This window comes from Uloborus diversus, chromosome 3 (genome assembly GCF_026930045.1).
Source record: "Uloborus diversus isolate 005 chromosome 3, Udiv.v.3.1, whole genome shotgun sequence".
NCBI classification, from domain to species: Eukaryota; Metazoa; Arthropoda; class Arachnida; order Araneae; family Uloboridae; genus Uloborus; species Uloborus diversus.
In genome coordinates this window covers 102,491,984-102,510,963 of record NC_072733.1, presented here as the reverse complement: position 1 = coordinate 102,510,963, position 18,980 = coordinate 102,491,984, and the positions used below count along the sequence as shown (strand labels likewise).

Sequence of the window (18,980 nt, the reverse complement as noted above, 5' to 3'; positions counted from 1 at the left end):
TATCCCACTTATAGACACGAAACTTGGTATACAAGTTGTCTGAAATTTCTGATGTTACAATTTGAAACTCGATTTTTAAAATTTGAATTAGAAAATGAAATATTTAATATTTTATCCATGGTTTAGACCTTTTCATGTTTACGACCGTAAAAACGATCCTAGTAAACGTAGAAAAAAATCCAATGCATCACTAGATAGGAAAAATAATTTTCTTCAAGATTATGGTTTGTTTGAAGTTCTAACGTAATTAACCGAATTTCTAAGAATTTACAAAGGGAGGTCACTTTTTCGACTTTTTTCAATCATTCATTCAATGTAAACTAAAATTCTTGCATCCAATATTCTAATAATGTTATGGCTCTGAAACTTTTTAAGGAAATAATATAAACACCTTACCTTCATTTACAGTGAAAACGGTGAAGTTATGTTCTTTCACTGATTTATAATGAATTTTTTTTCAATGAGTTGAAATAAAAATTTTCAATAATTTTCACTCGATCCGAAATGGATGCCACGGTTGGCTCTTTGCCAATAATGCTTAGGCAAGTGATAAGTAAACATGTTCGATGCGAATGGCTGTTTTCCTTTGAAGGTATGTAATTAAGTGCACTGTTCGAGGGGGAAAAAAAGCAAAAAGCGGTTAAAAAATCCTAGTACTCTGTACAAAACACTAATTTGAAACCAAAAAATAATCAATTTTATTCTTTTCATTTGGTTTTAATCATTAAAACCCCGAGTTAATCATGCACAAAAAGAATTAAAGACAAGAGTTTCGGGGTTACAAAGAACCTTTTTTCTATTGAAAAATAAATAAATAATTGAACTAGGATATTATAACTGTAAAAATACTCAAAAATGGATATTCAAAAGCTCTTTGTTTTTGAATTGTATATATTGTACTCGTACCTTGGGTCGATCCTTAGTTTTACATCGCGTGATGTGTCCCGCTAAAAATTGTACAAACTTGGAACTGAAATTTTATACAACTTTAATTCCACAATGAGTAGGTAAAATGTCTTAAATATGGATAGCTCGCTAGCGTGGGAACGTTAGGAGACAATTACAATTGTATCCTAACGCTAGCAAGTAGGGGGGGTATTTTCCCCCTTTTGCTACGTATAAGGGGGAAAAGACCCCCTCCCCCGGCACATTATTTGCAGCAATGATCTGAAAAAAAATAAATATTTATTTATCTTATCTAAAATCTATCTCAATTTTAAGGAAGAGCAAATTTTCTTAGCAAGATCACAAAATAATTTAATTTATTAACTCATTAACGTACATGAGAAAATTAACATCACTGAACGCAAACACATATTTTAGGAGTGCAATGAATCTCTTTAGCGATGCATAAAGGTAAGCGTTTTCGAAATTAATTCGATAATTCTCATTCCATAACTTACATCTTTACACATTGATGAAGCGGTTTCTCGTAACCCTGAAACTCGTGTCTGAAATTTTATTGTTGTTTGTGCGCTCAAATATGTCGATCTTTTCATTCAGTAGTACTTATGATAACTATTTTATAAATTTATTGAATCTTTGTAGGTAAATTCAGTTTAAAATCATGACTTGTCACAAAAAGATCGGATTATGCACATTTTTTTAAAAAAATCATATAAAAAAAGGGCAGTTGTAGGCGGAAGATTTTTTTGCTGAAATTAGCACTAGAGGCTTTGCCAAATACGATGCAACTTTCAAAACAGCCCGACACCCATTTAAAAAGCTTTCTCTAGTTATAAATTAAGGCGAAAAGCCTTTAAAAATCTCATGTACCAAGTTTTCTTTATTTTTTTCACAAAAAGAAAATACAAATATTTACTTTGATTTATTATTAGCACTAAGCCCTAACATTTCTTTATACGGTAAAATTGGTTTGGTTTAATTCCATTCATTTAGAAAGCCACAAAAAAATCTACATTGAAACGTAATAATTAAGCTGAAACGTAACAAAAAAGCGAAAATTCTTATAGAAATCTCATCTTTCACCGAGGCTATGAGCAATTGTATGTGACTCAAGTTTCCAAAACAGGTGCTGATCGATGCACCAGTTAGTCAACTATCATGGAATAAATTTTCATAAAAATCGGGTAAATTTTTAATTTCGGACTTTTGTCCAGGATTTTCAGTCAAATACTCCACTGTGCGACGCGATAAGGCTTGCTCGTGCACGTGGATCAGCATTTCTTTCCTCAGTGAAACACGTGCAATCGCTGACTCACCTTCCCTCCCCCTCTTTGCTTTACTTGTCGCCTAAGGGCGAGGGATTTCCGCGAAATGAAAGCAAACGATGTGGTGCCATCTGTTAGCAGCATTTTCCGATTTTTTTTTAAACTTAGAAAAAAAAACACTATCCGCCGCGGCGCTTATTCCCGAAAATACGGTACTTACATTGTTGCACTTTTTTAACTGCAAAAATGAAAATATGCATGTGAATATAAATAATTGCTTTCTTTAAAAAAAAAATCTATGTTGTGTGTATAGTTTTTATGAAAAAACTTGGAAACTAGAATATATATATATATATATATATATTTTTTTATTTAAGCCTCAAGTAAATGTAAACTGGCTTCATTCTAAGATGCCTCCGCCCGAGAGAAAAAGAGATTTCATTGTTATTAGTGCACATTGTCAGCAAAAAGGATTCGTAAGTATATAAATATTTCACATGCTTTGGTATTGAATTGTCTTAATTAAAGAAGTCCTTGCCTGCCCTGCTTTGGAGTCCATTGACTAAGCTTTGAGGTCTCACAATTGTGGCAAATTTTTAATGTAAAGTATAACCACAATATTCTTAGATAATTCTAGCCTTAAAACTAATATGTTTAACTGAATAAGGCCACTCTCTGTTTGTTCCTGGACACTCCGGTATCAAAGATAATGAAATTGCTGATCACCTTGCTAGAATAGCTTTTCATACTCCTTTTATTGATCCTGAAACAGCAATTAGAATTTCAAGGAATCATAATAAAACTTCCATTCTTTTAATTTTTCAGACACGTAACTGGGATAGAAAATCTTTGGCAAAAAAGCTGAATTAAGGTTGTCCTTGTATTAGGGAACTTTTGCTCTTAAGTTTTAATGGAAATAATATTAGGAAGACATTTGCTCTTCTTACTGGCTACTATACACAAAGCAGCACTTTACTGTAACAGATGTGAGTGTGTTGCCTGTATCATGTGGAAATTGTTATTTCGTAAATGATTGTGAAGTGTTTTCTACCTACAGGTTTGAACACTTGTCATTTAATTGAATCTTGGGAGATTAATGACATTTCCATTCAGTGTTTGCTCTCACCTAACAGTAACGTAAGTTTCAAGGACCCATTAATGAAACGAATTTGGGGCTTTTGATGGAGAAAAAAAATGAGTTCCTGAAACTTTATGCGGAGAATCTTATAACTGAATAATATAATGGATATAATAATTATATTCCTGGAAAATCAACTGACATAGTGATTAAACTGCTAAATAAGAAACAAGTTTTTTTATCCTTTTTATCTGATAGACTGCAAGAATGTTTTCTAATAATTCGGAAAAACAATAAGAGGAAGAATAGTTATGTAAAAAAAAATATTTAGTTAAAATTGGACTACTAAAAATCTATTTCCAAGTGTGAGTCTACCATAAAACACCTAATATGTGCCTCTGATTAAGCACCTCCTCCACCTTTGTTTTCCTGAAATTTCTTGTAATTGAGAATATTGAACAGGATCCCTTTCCCTCTGCATGAATTCTCATTAGCAACTGCAAAGAAATCAAAGGAAAAATTTCAAAAGTAGAAACAAACCCTTCAAAAAAAATAAGCATTCTCTGATACAAGTACAAAAAATTAACATTTACAATGTTTAACTAGTTTATTAGATTTTTATTTTGTCTCTTTTCAAGATATCTATTTTAGCTTCCACAGTATTTTTAAAATAGTGCATTTTCAAAATGGTGAGATAAATTAATGTTTGAATTTACAAGTTAACATTAGAATAACCCGTTAGAAAAGAATGAATTTCAGGAAAGAATGTGAGGGTAAAAGTGCCTTTGTATCAAATTCAAGTGTACATATGCAATTAGGGCTTGTTGGGGGGGGGGGGGGGTAAATCAACAAAGGAAAGTAAGTCTTTTGCATACTTACTTTCCCTTGTAACTTACCCTTGTAATTCCTTGTTACTTGTGTTGTAAGTATGCTTTCTTTTACAACATTTCTGATATCTTTTTTGTGATTGATGATTTTATTTCTTGAAGGGGAAAATGTGAAGGGAGAACATGTTCAGAACTGTATATTTAGCACAATAGGAAATTTTTGTGCTCTTTTTTCCCCATCTTTTTATGAGGGTACAAAATAATGATTCATTGAAATTCTGGTGTCATGAATGCGATATAGATAAGCTTTTACTTGACAGTTGCCTTCTACTAATCCAGAAAAGCACCTGGTAACAGCTCTTTCTTTCACTTTTATTCTTTATTGGTGTTCCACTAATTTCAGCAACATAAATCTTCTGGGGGTGCTTATTCTTACAATATGGTGCAATCAGCTAGTCTTGAACAATGGGTGCAATATCTTGCTCCTTGAACTCAGTTGGGGGTTACCTCAATCTCCTGTCCAATGTTTTATATTTATTTTATTACTTTAGGCATTAATATTATAAGTTTTATCGAAAAAGTTCCTAGAAATATTTTTAAATGTTGCTCCACTGTAAAAAAAAAAAAAAAAAAAAAAAACTTCCTTTCAAAAGATAGAAAATTAAATGTAGCAAGAACCCAATTGAACAGTCACATGTATCTCACAGATACACTGCTCCTATTCTGACACTTAACTCAACTTAAAAATTACCTCAAAACATAATCCAGCGTAACAAGTGCACTTGATTTAAGAGGGCTCAGCTGCAGTATATGCCAAAAGTTTGTCAGTGAAATAGTGTATTTATGAAATATGTGCAGCCTTATTTGGAGGAAAACATTGGAACAAGAAAATTTTTTTAAGAAATGGCCTAAATAGCGCTTTTAGTGTTAATTGATTTTTTTTTAATTATAGTTATGATATTCAAGTATTACAAAACATGTCCGTAAATGTATATGAAAACTATCAACCCCCAACACAAACTCATAAGAAACTTAAACACAAATGTTGCCCTTATGTTATGCCTTGAAACTGCCGAAATTTCATCCTCCAGGGTTGACAGATCTCACTTTGCCATGTTATGTTACATATGTTTTAATCCATAGAAGCAAAAGCTGTTGTTTGCATGCTTCTGAGATGTACCTTTAACATTGCAAGAGAGTCTTGGTAACACAGTTGTTAAGGGCATCATTCTAATGATCCTGAGGTTGTGGGTTTGATATTATTCCTGCCCTTTGCCCTGGTAATAACTTTCTTCTATATGCTGTTAATTCTGTTCTACACTATGTGCTCGAGTTCATTAACAAGTCCTGTGTCCAAGTTGACGAATTCAAATTGTATGTTGACAATTAACCAATAAAATAAAACATTGCAAAAAACTTGAAAATGTTGGATTATTTTAAGGAAGGAAATCCCTAACCATCATGCATTAAAAGGTAAAAGTTCAAAACAAACTTTTAATATGTGTACTGCTGTTTATTAATTTTAAATATTTTCTTCCTTGTGTTTTTAGCATGGTTATGATTGTTTGAAACTGATATTGACGAGTCCAAAATGTCAGGTTTTGTTTTTATTTTTTAGGAATAAGAATAAGCATGAACATTTTGATTTACTCATGAAAAATTTATGAAAAAAAAATGTTACTAAAATTTTTGTAGGTAACCTCTTGTAGCATTTGTCAAAGTAGAAACATTTGAGGATGATACAATTACACAAAATGAAATTTTAACGATGTGAACTTGTGTTTTGAGAGACCTTAAGTTCATGAGTTATTAAATATTAATGCATTCATGCCTGAAATGAAAGTTCAATCAGGAAATATTTCCATGCATTAAAAAAAAATACCAAATTTAGTTTAATTCAAAAACTTATGATTAAAGTTAATACTTTTATAATTTTTTATTCTGTAATACATTTTTAGCTTTGTTCATTTCTGTTTATATACTATTTTTAAATTTCATTGTTATAGGTTCAAAACATAATGGATCACTTAGAACTGGCTGCATATAAAGTTTGGTCTTCCATTGAGATGTGTGAATATGATGGAGAGAGCTTCAGCTCCTTTGATGATAGTCAGCAGTCTGAGGCTTCTCCTTTTAATGGTTTGTGTGCAGATAGTTGTTCAAGATTGAATTCACCTTTTAATGACAGTGCTCCTAATAGTCAATCTGATGCCATTTTTAATTTTAAACATGAAAACAATGGTAAGTTAAAGAAAAGGGTGAAACAAATAGAGAAAAAATGTTTTTTTTTTTTTTTTTTTTTTTTTTTTTTTTTTTTTTTTTTTTTTTACTGAATACCAAATTACCTTTAAGGATTTATTTCCAGTTTTATTATCCAGATAAAAAAAAATTTCGTTAGTTTAGAGATTGTCATTTAGTTTTTAGATTTCTGCTTCAAACTAAAAGTTGCTTACATAGGTTTTTAAATACATTACTGAAAAAGACAAGATTCAATTACTTATTTATCTTGAATAAAAAGTAAAAATATGCATATAATGCATATTTATAAAAATGTCCAAAAACTTTTAGAGTGGGGCAATGAAGGATTCAGCAGTTACAAAAAAATTTTAGCAAAAATTGCAGGAATGTGTCCTGTATTATTTGCTGTAATTGATGATCCTTTCATGGTCCCCTTCTGAAATTCTCTGTATTCATTGAAGTACAATAAAAATCATGTTTTTTCCCCAAAAATGTTATAAGACACCTTATTAAATTTCTATTTATTAATTAGATTATTATAAGATATCTATTAGATTATTATTAGACTGTTATTAAATTTCTTTAAAATAAAAATATTGGCCCTCTCAAAATATCCGTAGCAACAACTCTTCCGCGGAAGGCTGCCCCCTGTCGCGTAAGCTCATGACGTTTCAGAAGAGCGCACTTTTGCGCATGGGTTTTTAAAAGTTCATTAAAAATCAATCATGATGTTTTAAAATTCGGCAATGGTGAATTTTTTTTTTGAGTTTTGAGGTTCAATTAACAATATCCAACAGTCAAAATAGGAATATTTAATATAGGTTGCAACTTCCCTATTATTCAAATTACTTAAACATATTAAATTAATGTGCATGTAATTGTCTTTAGAATGAACTAGCATACAACTCTATAGCTTCGATCGAACTTTAGTTATAACATTTTAAATCACTGCTGTCAAGTAAAAAAAGTGCTTTTTAACGAATTTCAGAATTACTCATCAATTACGAATGATAGATTTAAGAAAAAAAAATACATATAAATAAATTTGAGAGATCAAAAAGAATTGGTGTTCACCATTGATGTGAAGTGGCCATAAGTAGTTTTAAAATGTGCCATAAAAAAGACCCTATATAGGCTCCATTTTTTAATCTGCTGGAAGAGTGGGAACCATGAATTAGCATATTAGAAATTAAACAATTCAGAATTGACATGTTTTGGAAGACTTCAAAATTCCCTTTGCAAAAAGTGCAATTTTTCTTAAAAAAAGAACAGTTCCTGAAAAGAAATGCAGTTTAACTGAGGATTAAAACTGGTTCTTTTCCCCAGTCCATTACAACTCTAGTTAAGGGGACATTGTTGTCCATTAAGAAAAATCAAAAAATGGTGTTGTTCTATTTTCCTCTTTACTCTCCTCCTCCCTCAAAAAAAAAAAAGCATGTCTTTTTGAAAAAAAATTCTGAGCCCATTCATTTTTTTTAAACATTGACTCCTCTGTTTATGTATATATTTGTACATAATTTCAATGCAAGACATATTAAGTGAATGTTTTTTCATGCACGAAGTTTTCCAATTTATCATAGAGAAATATTTAACAATGAGCATGTTGCATGAAAAAATTACCTTACAGTAATAAAAACCAGTCCCTGCTAATATTTTATAGCTGGGGAGATTGAACTTTCACTCTGGTGACATAAATAAATGCATATTTCTCTTGTAACACTGATCATTTATAATTACATCTGGTATACATATTTTCCCAGTTTCATTATTGACTGCTTCTTCTAGGTACATTATTTTTTGCAGAAAAGTATATAAGTTCTTCTTTTTTAGGTGTTACAAATTCAAAGAAGCTCTGTAGTGCAAGTAGTTTACAAGAACAAAAAAGAAACTTTAAAATGAAAGTTAAACATGCAAAATTAGTCATATTAATTATTTCGGAGGATTACTTTAAATCACGTGTTTGTATGCAGCAGGTATGTATTTTATGCTATTTTTTTGTATCTATTAAGAATATCAATAGTTTGAATTAAACATTTTTTTTTATAATTGAGTTGCCTTTTTAAATATTTTCTTGCTGAGGAGATGTAGGATAATTTAATTCAGAATAGTGTTTTAAACTAATACTAAGGCTTTAGATCTGAGATTAGATGGTGTTAATTCATTAAAAATACTTTTGTTTATTCTTTAAGTATTTATTTACTGCAGTTTGGACTAGAACCGATTTGTCAGAAGACTATATTTATTTTTAGTTTAATAGTACTACTTTTTACAAATGTACAAAGAACTATCCATTTCAATAAAATTAATTTTTAGTTCAAATTTAATTTCCATTACATTACTTGAATGTCATTACAATGAAGTTCCCTTCATAACGAACAAAATTTCCGAACCCTTGAAGTTTGTTGTAGCAGAATCTTACTGTATTCACTACAGCTCTTTTTTTTTTTCAAATGTAATGAGTACTAACTACTTTAGAACTTCAGTTACTACTAAACTCTTTTTTACATGACTGATTTTTTTTGGAGGGTTCAATTTACACTCATGTTCAAAAAAACTGAAATTTGAAAGAAAGTATCCTTAAAAATGGTTTTTAGTAATTTATTTGCTTATTTAAACATGAGAAATTACAGCAAACTCCCATTATTGGCGGTCAGATTATCCGCAGGTCTTTTCACATTTTCGTCATAACGTCAATCCAAAATGCAGTGCTACCGATTTTTGTTCAAAGCAAGGGCCTTAAAATTAAGCTGTTAGCCTGACTTGCTTGCCTTTGCATGTAAACTGTTTGCAATAATGAGCACACCCCCATACTACAAACTAATTCTGTGCCAAATTTCGTGAAAATCGGCTAAAAGGTTTAGGCGCTGTGCGCGTCACAGAGAGACATTCTGACAGATGTCCAGACAAACTTTGAGCTTTTATTATTAGTAACTAGCGGTACCCACACGACTTTGCCCGTAGTAGAAAATTAGAAGGTCATTTGTTTAGCCTGTATATTTACAAATAATTACTCTAATTCTGGTGAATTTCTCGCCTGTTTGCTATGTTCATTTGCTTGCCCATGTTACAGTTGCATGTTATGATAACTTGGTAATTTCCTCGTCCATGTTAAGATAATTTGATCGGTAAAATGTTCTTAAAATTGAAATAGAAAAAAAAATTATAATTGAAAAATCGCTTTGAGGTGCACACCCCCATGCTACAAACTAATTTTGTGCCAAATTTCGAGAAAATCGGCCGAACGTTCTAGGTGCTATGAGGGTCACAGAGATCCAGACAAAGAGATTTTCAGCTTTATTATTGGTAGAGAAAACACAAACTCCAAATTTATATGTTCAGGGTGACTCGGAAAATACCGGACCGATTTCGTTAAAATTTTTAGTTTGCTTAGGTTAGTACTGGAAGGTTTACAGACATTTTCTAAAAAAAGTCAATGAATAATTCTTCATTTATTCAAAATTGACGTTTTGGACCCAAAAATGTATCTTTCTACCAGAGGTGGAATAGGTCCCCCGAGGGAGCCAACATTGTCTCCCAAACACGAGGGACAAAAAAAAAAGGTGCACAGATTTGAGGGCTCAAAAAGAAACAGGTGCACAGGTTCGAGGGGCAAAGAAAAAAAGGGGGGAGGGAAACGGGTTTGATCAGGTTTGAGGGAGCAAAAAAAAAAAAAAAAAGATGACGCTCAGAATCAAGGGCATTAAAAAACCACATAAAGCGCGATTAAGGTTTTTAGAATCACGGGGAGGCGCACTCACGGAGTTAAGGCAATGACTGCTTGTAGGGGCGAACTGACTACGGGCCGATGCGCCCTCAAACGTCCTCTGTAAGCCTTCGTTTTTTAGGGGGGGGGAGTTCATGCCCTCTGTTAGATTTTTAATTTAAATCTTCACAAAAAGTGAAAAAATCAATTAATTGGAAAAAAAAAAGAATCATTAAAAATACGTTTTTGCATCATGCAGAATCAATCCTTTTTCGATGTAAACATTGCATCACGTTGTGACATCATTCGTGCGATCGGTTGCAATAACTCAGTCAAATGAATGAACTTTTGGGTGAACCGAGTCACCATTTCATTGTATCTTATAACCGCGAGAGCTTTTTTTTTAGATTGAGTTACTTTTTGATTGGCAACATATCTTTAACTTTCTTGTATTGGCAACACATCTTGTGTTTTGCATATTCTTAATTTGAAAGCCATGTGAAGACTTTAAATACTTTGAGCGATCTTTTTCGCTCTCTCTCTCATCTCTCATAGCCGTCATGAGTTGAATGTAGTAATTTCCCGTAATTTCGTGATGTCTGCCAGTGCTCTTTACTCCTGGCAGATCGTAATACAACGTGATGTCAATTTTAAAGTTATAAAACGCCTTTAGGCCTATTTAGTGTGTTACAGAAATGTCTTATATTCTGTGGAACCAGCATGTTCGTAAATTGAATGTTTTGTTGTATCATAGCGGCTGATATATATATTTATTTTTCAAAATGCATTTTTAAATATCAATGAAGATGTTGTCCTACAACTTAAGAAATCTTTTGAAGATAATAAATACAGATTTTCCTTGAGGAAAAATGCTCCACGTGTTTTTCATTTTCTTCAACTTCAGGCTGTGGACATGTTTTGCAGGTTCACTTCTACTAGTGGTGTAGTCAGTCTAATTTCACTACACTTAATGCTCACACCCTCAAACCTGTGCGCTTTTTTTTTTTTTCATCTTTCACCCTAAAACCTTTAAGACCTTGAACCTCACCTCTTTCGTTATTTTTTTGTGCCTTCGAACCTATGCGACTTTTATTACATTTCTTTTGCTCCCTCGAACGCGTTTGCTTTTATTTGTTTTTCCCTTTTTTTGTGCCCTCGAACCTGTGCGCCTTCGTTTCTTGCTGTGCCCTCAAACCTGTGCTCCCCCTTTTTTTTTTTTTTGCTCCCTCTAACCTACGCGCCTCCTTTTGTATTTTGCGCCTTATTAAGGGGAAAAATTTTCGTACCCATGGTTTGAAATCGTTTGCGTTTATTCAAGGCTTAACTTAAGCATAAAACTTAACTCTGTGAACTTCACCTTCCATGCGAGCGAGACCAAACCTGGGCAGTGGTGAGTGGTGGTGACGTCTATACCCTGCACACGCACACAACACACACACATGCCTAAACACACACACGTCTACACACACACACACTCGTGAATCTTGATTGTGAGAAACATAATTTTAATTCAAGACTCAAAAATTTTAAATTTTTAAAAAAACTATTTTACTTTGTGTCCTTGAGCTTGGCGCCTTTGAGTTTTTTAGTTTTTTACGCCCTCAAATCGCTTGTGAACCTTAGAGGTTTTTTTTTTTCTTTTTGTGCCCTTTGGTAGTCAAGGTTGGCGCCCTCTTCGGGGATCCAGTCTGCCCCTGACTGCTTGTCGATCTTTGATTTAAAATCCTCTCCAATGAGGTTGAGCGTTCTTTCTCGTCTATGTCAGCTCTGTAGGGTTGAAGGAAGCATTTCAGTCCTCGGAAATATGTAGCAGAGTAGTCGTTTAAATAAGCACATGACGAACAAAGTCCCAAAGAAAAAATATCCTTTTATTTTAGCATGTTGAATGAGCTAATTCTTAGACAATGTATTTGACTTACATTGAATCCAGTTCAACAGGAACATTAAACATAAAACATTATACTGAAACGAACAACATCTCATCAAAAAATGGCTAAAAACTTATTTGGAATTACTTTGGAATAGATGCATCTACACGAAATAACATTCCAATATAATTAAGCCGTTTTCATTTGAACTGGATAGGACAGCACAAACATGGACACAACACACACAAAAAATATAAGAAGATTAAGAGAGAGCTCTCAAACCTGTGTGCAGCATTAAAATACCGTGAAACCACATGGTGGAACAACCAACAGTCAAAATTTCAATTGCTTATGCAAAATAACAAGCACTGTTGCCACTTACGAAAACTTTAGAAAACATCTCACGGTTATCACATGCAGGAACTAACCAAAACCCAATCCAGTTCAGATGAGTAAATCGCCCGAATGATGTCACTACTGATTCAATGTTTACATCGGAGCAATTTGTCCGAACACGATCTGTGATCTGCATGGGGCAAAAACGTATTTTAGAAGAAATAACAATGGGTTCTTTCTTTTTTTAATTTTATTTATCTAAATGAAAACTTTAACTAAAATACTAACAAGCTCCAGTGATAAATGGTCCGCATGCAAGTTAGTGTCCAGTATTTCGTGCTCGTGGTTCAATGAGAAAAATTTCCTGAGACAGTTTAGAGCTTAAGAGTAAAAAAAAATTACAAATCTCCATATGTTTCCTTCATTTTGACTGAATATGCTAGTGATACCGAAGGTAACGTGTTTCAATCATGCAATAGTATAGCTTTTAAACTAGTTTCGAAAGAATTAATTCCAAGTCTCATATGTTTGATAGAAAAATATGAACATATCCATTATAGGAGACAATACTATCACGGTATTATAAAGCATTTCCCAAGTAAAAATTTATAAGTTCTTCATGTTTGCATTCAATTTTAAAAACACAAAAAAATGATTTAATTCAGGTAGCGTATATCAGGAAGATGGGTGCCATTAAGAATGACCACCATGTTTCCACTGCAGTGCTAGCAAATCTGACTACCTCCACAATTTCTAGTCTTTATGACAAGACTTTATATAATTGTTATAAGTTTTTATCATTAGGTGATATAGGAAAACATGGGAAAAATCACTTAAAACCTATTAGTACACAAAAACTGTGGGTGATGAAAAAATTCTGACTAGATATTTGGAATCAGCGTCAGAAATTACCCTAGAAACACCATAAATGTTTCATGTAACAAAATCTTTGTTTATTGCAAACGGATTCCGCACATATGCGAGTAAATCGTGCAAACTGATTACCTGACTTGGATGAAACTAGATTGCACCAAAAAAGCACAGGGGAGGGGTAGAGACTTTTTTATCACTGGTCCAGTCACTCGTTTGCACTTTTAAGTAGTTAAGTGGGGTAGGCCTAAAAATTACTAAGTAATATAGATCTAAAGCAGTAAGTTGTGTTGATAGATATAAAAATCAGGTTTAACTTGTTAGATTTTGTTGATTTTGAAAGGTATAATGTCATTGGAAGGAAGAGGGAAGAAAGAGAAAATAGGGAGAGGAATTTCTAAAAATAGATTTTGCACTTAGAAAGTTAAAGCTTGCACATTGTTAAGCATTGCCGGAAAAAGGAAATCTTTGAGTGTAGCAGGTTACGGATAATCCACTCTGTGGATAAACTGCCCACGGAAAATCGGGATTTTACTGTAGTAGTCAAAATCTTAAGAAAAACGTGAATTAATTTGTCAGATTTAAATCAATTACCTTTAATTTGCTTTCAAAACCAGCCTTAACATTTTTTTTTTTTTTTTTTGCTGTTGCTAAAAGACCTATGACTCTTAGTTGTCTCCCCTCCCCCACTTATAAGCCCTAATCGCCTCCTCTGGTTTCCAACATACGATTTTCAAAACTAATTCTTGCTGCGCACTATGTTCAATGTTGGTAGCCAGACATTATTATCTGGAATTTCTAAACCTATTAATTTATATGCATTTGAAAATGCAAATAAGTAAACAAGTGTATTTGAATCGGAAGATTTATTCACCACTGATTTTTTTTTTTTTTTTTTTTTGTGTGTGTATAAAATCTAATTTAGAAACATGAATTTATTAAAGAATGGCTTTACTTTAAAGAACCAAAATACTCTCAAGTTTTGTGGATGATTAGATGCACTGTTGATATTAAAAGCAACTTTTGAATCAAATTTATTGAAACTTAGTGATAACTCATTCAACCTTTGTCCCATTCATTATCATTTTGCCTGTTTGTAAAAAATTCGACATTTAAGCATCATTTATATCTCATTCACTGTATTTTTACTTTACTTAAATTTATATAATGAAGACATAAGAATGGTCTGGTTTTTTTTGGTGTACACTAATAGTTTTTAATCACAAGTAAGTTCTTTGATGAGGTAGTGGCATTAACGTAGAAGTTTTGCTAATGCTCATTTCCAAAAATTGTCAAGTTTGATATTAAATAGTACTAATATCTTCAGGTAAAAAGGTCATGAATTTTTTTCATCCGAATAAAGTGAACCCTGATTGTAAATTCTTTCTTTTTAATGGGTATTTTCTACTCTGATACACCTTGGATAAATTAGTTATTGTTTTTAAGTGGCATTTCTAAACATTTTAAATTTTTGTAACACTTCTTTTTGGTGCGGCGTTTCTACCAGAAATTACTGTACTCTTTCCTCCAAAAATTCCAAACAATTACTTCCTCCAAAGAATTCAATGGCACTATTTGTGTCTTGATACCCACCCCCCTCGATGCATTACTATATGACTGTGCAAACGGTAAGTGTGGGGGACTTCGGGGTATCATGTCATGCATTACTGTATGTATACATTTTGAAATTTCATTTTTCACCAAACTGTTTGACTTTTCACAAAATTATTTCATTTTCACAAAAAACGGACCCTGTGTAAAATCCTGGACAGACCTCTGAAACCACTACAAAGTCTAAAATGCATGGAATGTTCTGTTTCCCTTTTCTTTGTATCTCTTTTTTGACTGTTTATGTATTATTGTTCAATGTTCATGTATTAACATTTTATTGAAGAAAATGTTTTCTTTAGCTTTTTTTCGGTTTTGTTGTAACAGTTTGTTTTATTAATATTACATACAAAGTGCATTTGTGTATTTTTTTTTTTTCATAAAACTAAACATACTGATTTTTCTATTTAATACTTTTTTTTTATTTTAGGCTTACTATTGTGGATTAAGAAGCAAAGTTATTGTTGTTAAACTTGGAGAATTTCCTATGGAGAACTTAGTGTGTAATATGTTCATTGAGCAAGACATGATTAAAGTATGTTGGAACTATATATGCTGCTCATACAATTGACATTTATGCTACATAGTAGAATTCTGTGAATTTCAACCACCGAATTAGCAGAAATGCACGTCTATAGTTATTCTGTTTAGGAAGAAAGTTCAGAAATTTAGAAAAAAAATCTTTAAAAACAAAGGCCTCTGTATTTTTTGCTTACAATACATTATATTACATTACATTATATTTGAATACGTGAAATACACCGCCAGCTCAGTCATTTCCAGCCGAGGACTGCAGTTTCATGCTTATTAGCACTCATCAGCCCAGCATAGGAAAGTGACTGAGCTGGAGATGGAAAACTTCTTAAGGAAGCCAAGAGTGCGAAACAAACTGGTAGCTTTTTGTAATTTACTGAATATACCTTGCCTCGCGTTCAATCTTCGAGTTGAACCAAACCATTGCTTCGGTCACTCATCTGGTCTGCTAATTCTATATTAGCTACCAGTTTGTTTCACACTCTTGGCTTCCTTAAGAGGTTTTCCATCTCCAGCTCAATCACTTTCCTATGCCGAGCTGATGAGTGCTAATAAGCACGAAACTGCAGTCCTCGGCTGGAAATGACTGAGCTGGCGGTGTATTTCATGTATTTCTGCTTTAGCCCTGGCTAATGGGCGGTAATTTACTGAAAATACATTATATTGTCAGCTCAAAATATCAAGTGATATGGAAAGCAAAAAGCAGCTGTTTTAGGATTGCTGCTTAATTACAGCAATGCTGTAAAATGACTCAAGCTACTTTTTGATGTTCAAGGGAAATAAAAGTTTATGTTCTGTGTTTGATGGAAAACATGTTTTTTTTTTCCAAATTTTCTGCTACACGCTTGATTTTTTTTCAACTGTTTTCCATTTTATTTCTTTCCACAAGGAATTTGCTATTTTCAAATGCAAAAATGGTAGAAATTTAAAAACAAGTTAATGTTGCTAAACATAGTTCCAAGTGTGAGAACTCAGAAATTGTTTGGTCTGCCTTCAAAGTTCTCGCGTTTTAAACATTAACAATTTTAAGGGTTTGAGTAGCAACTGTTGCTCTAAATAAAGCACCTTTTAAAATATTTTTTAAAAATTTAAAGAAAGAAAAAACAGTGTATATTTGTTTTTCGTTTTTGTTTTGCATTGTAGCACCAGTGTGTTGAAATTCACCATTACTTTTTGCATGGAAAAAAATTCTCAAAATGGTATGGAATCTTTAGTACTCCTATACCAACATTCTAATATAATCAAAATTTACTTTAAAAAAAAGAAATTCTGTGCTTTTTTTTTTTTTTTAATACAGCTGCTATGCATTGAAATGGAATCTTTGCATCCTCAACAATAATTGAAATATTTTTCTTTCGACACATTACTTCCAAAGAGCAAATCTGTATGCTTTTATATTATTCTCGTTCAAATTCAAAATTGATAGTTTATTTACTTATATCTTTATTTTTTTATTTATTTATATATATGTGGAAGGGTGTTACCAGACTGCTATAGGAAACTGTCTTTAACATCAGTTGACAAATAATAAATTCGGCCCTTGTTATGATTTTATGCATCTATAAAAGTTTAGAATACTTAGCTTTAGTTTGATAAAAATATAATGCTGTTGTCAAGAGTTTGAATGAAATTTAAAAAACATAAAATGAAAAGTTTTGCAAATCAAAAATTTAACTTGGTCTCTAATGAAATGTATTTATTTACCAGAAAGAAAATAATAAAATATTTGTTTCTAAAACTCTAATTGTGCCACAGATCTTGATTAGGATATTCTTTGGAAGGATATATTATGAGTGATTTAAAAATTTATATTTTTTGGCTTTGTTATAAATATGTAAGAAAACATTTTGCTTTAAGATAAACTGATCACTACTAGATTGCTAAATGTACCAGCTTTTTCCCCAAGTACTTTTTTGACATATGAGATTTAATCCTGCTGAAAGTTTAGTGAATCCTTTTTCAAAACAATGTTTGTTCCATCTCAAATATAAAAAAAAGTAGACTTCTTAAATTAATTTTATTGCAATTAAAAAACGTACTATCTCTGCAAAAATGTCCCGGGAAAATTTCTGCTTTTTTTCTTTCCCTAATCTTTTCTTTTTTGACCTTCTTGTTCTTGAGAGCTTGAAATGCTGGCAACTATGTTACAATTATTTTCCTTGAAAATGGATTTTTTATTTTATTTTTATTTATTTATTTTCATTTTAGCTATTTATTGAGTTTTATGACCAAATCAGTAAAAGATTTTATTTTCATTAAAATCGTAGATCAAAAGTATAAAAAAAAAATTGGGGGAACTATAAACATTTGTTTCCAGGGTGTCTGCCCACCTAAATACCTGGAAATGTCATGGAAGTTTTTTGTGCTGGAAATTTCAGGGAAATTTACTTTGGTATACAGAAAACCTGGAATTCTTTTTAAAAATTATAACCAGTTTCAAAAGATGTTTTCCTTTTTTACAGTTAAATAAAATAAATTTGGTCAGAAATTCATGCAACTTGAAATTACTAAAAGAAAATATTTTTTTCCTTAAACTAGTTCCTCAACACCTCCTTTTGATCTCTAGCTTTGCACATTCCAGTTTCCCTTGGGGGTTACGAAGTTTACACCCCCTAACAATGGTAGTTAGGTTGCTTCTGCAAATACCAATGAAAAAAATGTTAAGTTTCCCCATACCAGTTATAGATAAGCTCTTCAAAGTAAGGGTAAACTAGTTTATAGATTATTGTTCAATTTCAGTGTTACTTAGGTGTTTGTGTACTTCTTTATCTGGAAATGTTTTTTAATTTGTTTAAATGTTTTGAAACAATTCCTTTTGAATCAGAGCCAAACTAACTGTAAAAATTTCATCAAAGAAAATGATGACTAAAAAGTGAAACCAATGACTAGTGATTGCAATACCAGTATACCGAATACCGGTATTTTGAGCTATTTTGCAATTTTGTACTACTGGTATTTACTGAAGTAAAATACCGGTATTTTTGGTGTTAGCTAAAAGTAATGCACTCCTGTTTCTGAAAATTTCAACACCATGAAGGAAGCATCATAGTTGAATGAAATTTAATACACAGTTGAGTGGTAATGCTGCAAATAAATGATTACATTTTCAAACCAAGCAAACAATAAAAAGACAGAAATTAGTATTTTGTGTGGCCACCACGTGGCGCAATAAGAGCTACTACACGACTTGGCATGGTGTGAAACAAAGTTTGAATATCTGCCTGTGGAAGAGTATTCTATATTGTTTGTATGCGCAACCGAAGTTCGTTTGTCAAAGCAACAGGACGAGGATCACGAGGGAGACGCCGCTCAACGAAATCCCACACATGTTCAATCGGTGACTGTTATGAATGAACAACATGATAAAAATACTTATTAAAGCTTTAATTAACAAAATGAAACTAAGGATGATTGCAAGTGAAAGAAATGGAAAAAGGTAAACAGAATGGTAGAACAGTTAAACACAGTTACAGTTAAATACGTTGATACAGTTAAACAGATATGAGGAAAAACATTAACTAAAATATAGCACATTCACCCCGTCCAAATTTGAAAAGTTCAGTCGGTTACATAGTCAGAAAGGTAAGTGGGTCGTTTTCGGATTCTGGAAATCGACAGTGGCAAGGGGGGTGTATCTAGCTGAGGTCTTGGTGGAGAGGGCAATTTAGCGTCAGAAGGCATTTCTTCGACAGGCTCAGGACTTTTGATTTCTTGGAGAGGAGGCTCTGATTTCTAGTTTTTGATTTC

At 32.2% G+C, this 18,980-nt stretch overlaps 1 protein-coding gene across 2 annotated transcripts in view; it reads left to right on the top strand.

The window, feature by feature from the left end:
• LOC129218148 (uncharacterized) overlaps positions 1-18,980 on the top strand; it is a 336,406-nt gene that overhangs the window by 257,056 nt on the left and 60,370 nt on the right. For both annotated transcript variants that reach the window (XM_054852364.1, XM_054852365.1), the window contains 4 exons: positions 2,549-2,647; positions 6,083-6,317; positions 8,145-8,287; positions 15,130-15,234. In XM_054852364.1, coding sequence (XP_054708339.1) covers positions 2,549-2,647; positions 6,083-6,317; positions 8,145-8,287; positions 15,130-15,234 — 582 coding nt within the window. The remainder of the gene's footprint in view (positions 1-2,548; positions 2,648-6,082; positions 6,318-8,144; positions 8,288-15,129; positions 15,235-18,980) is intronic.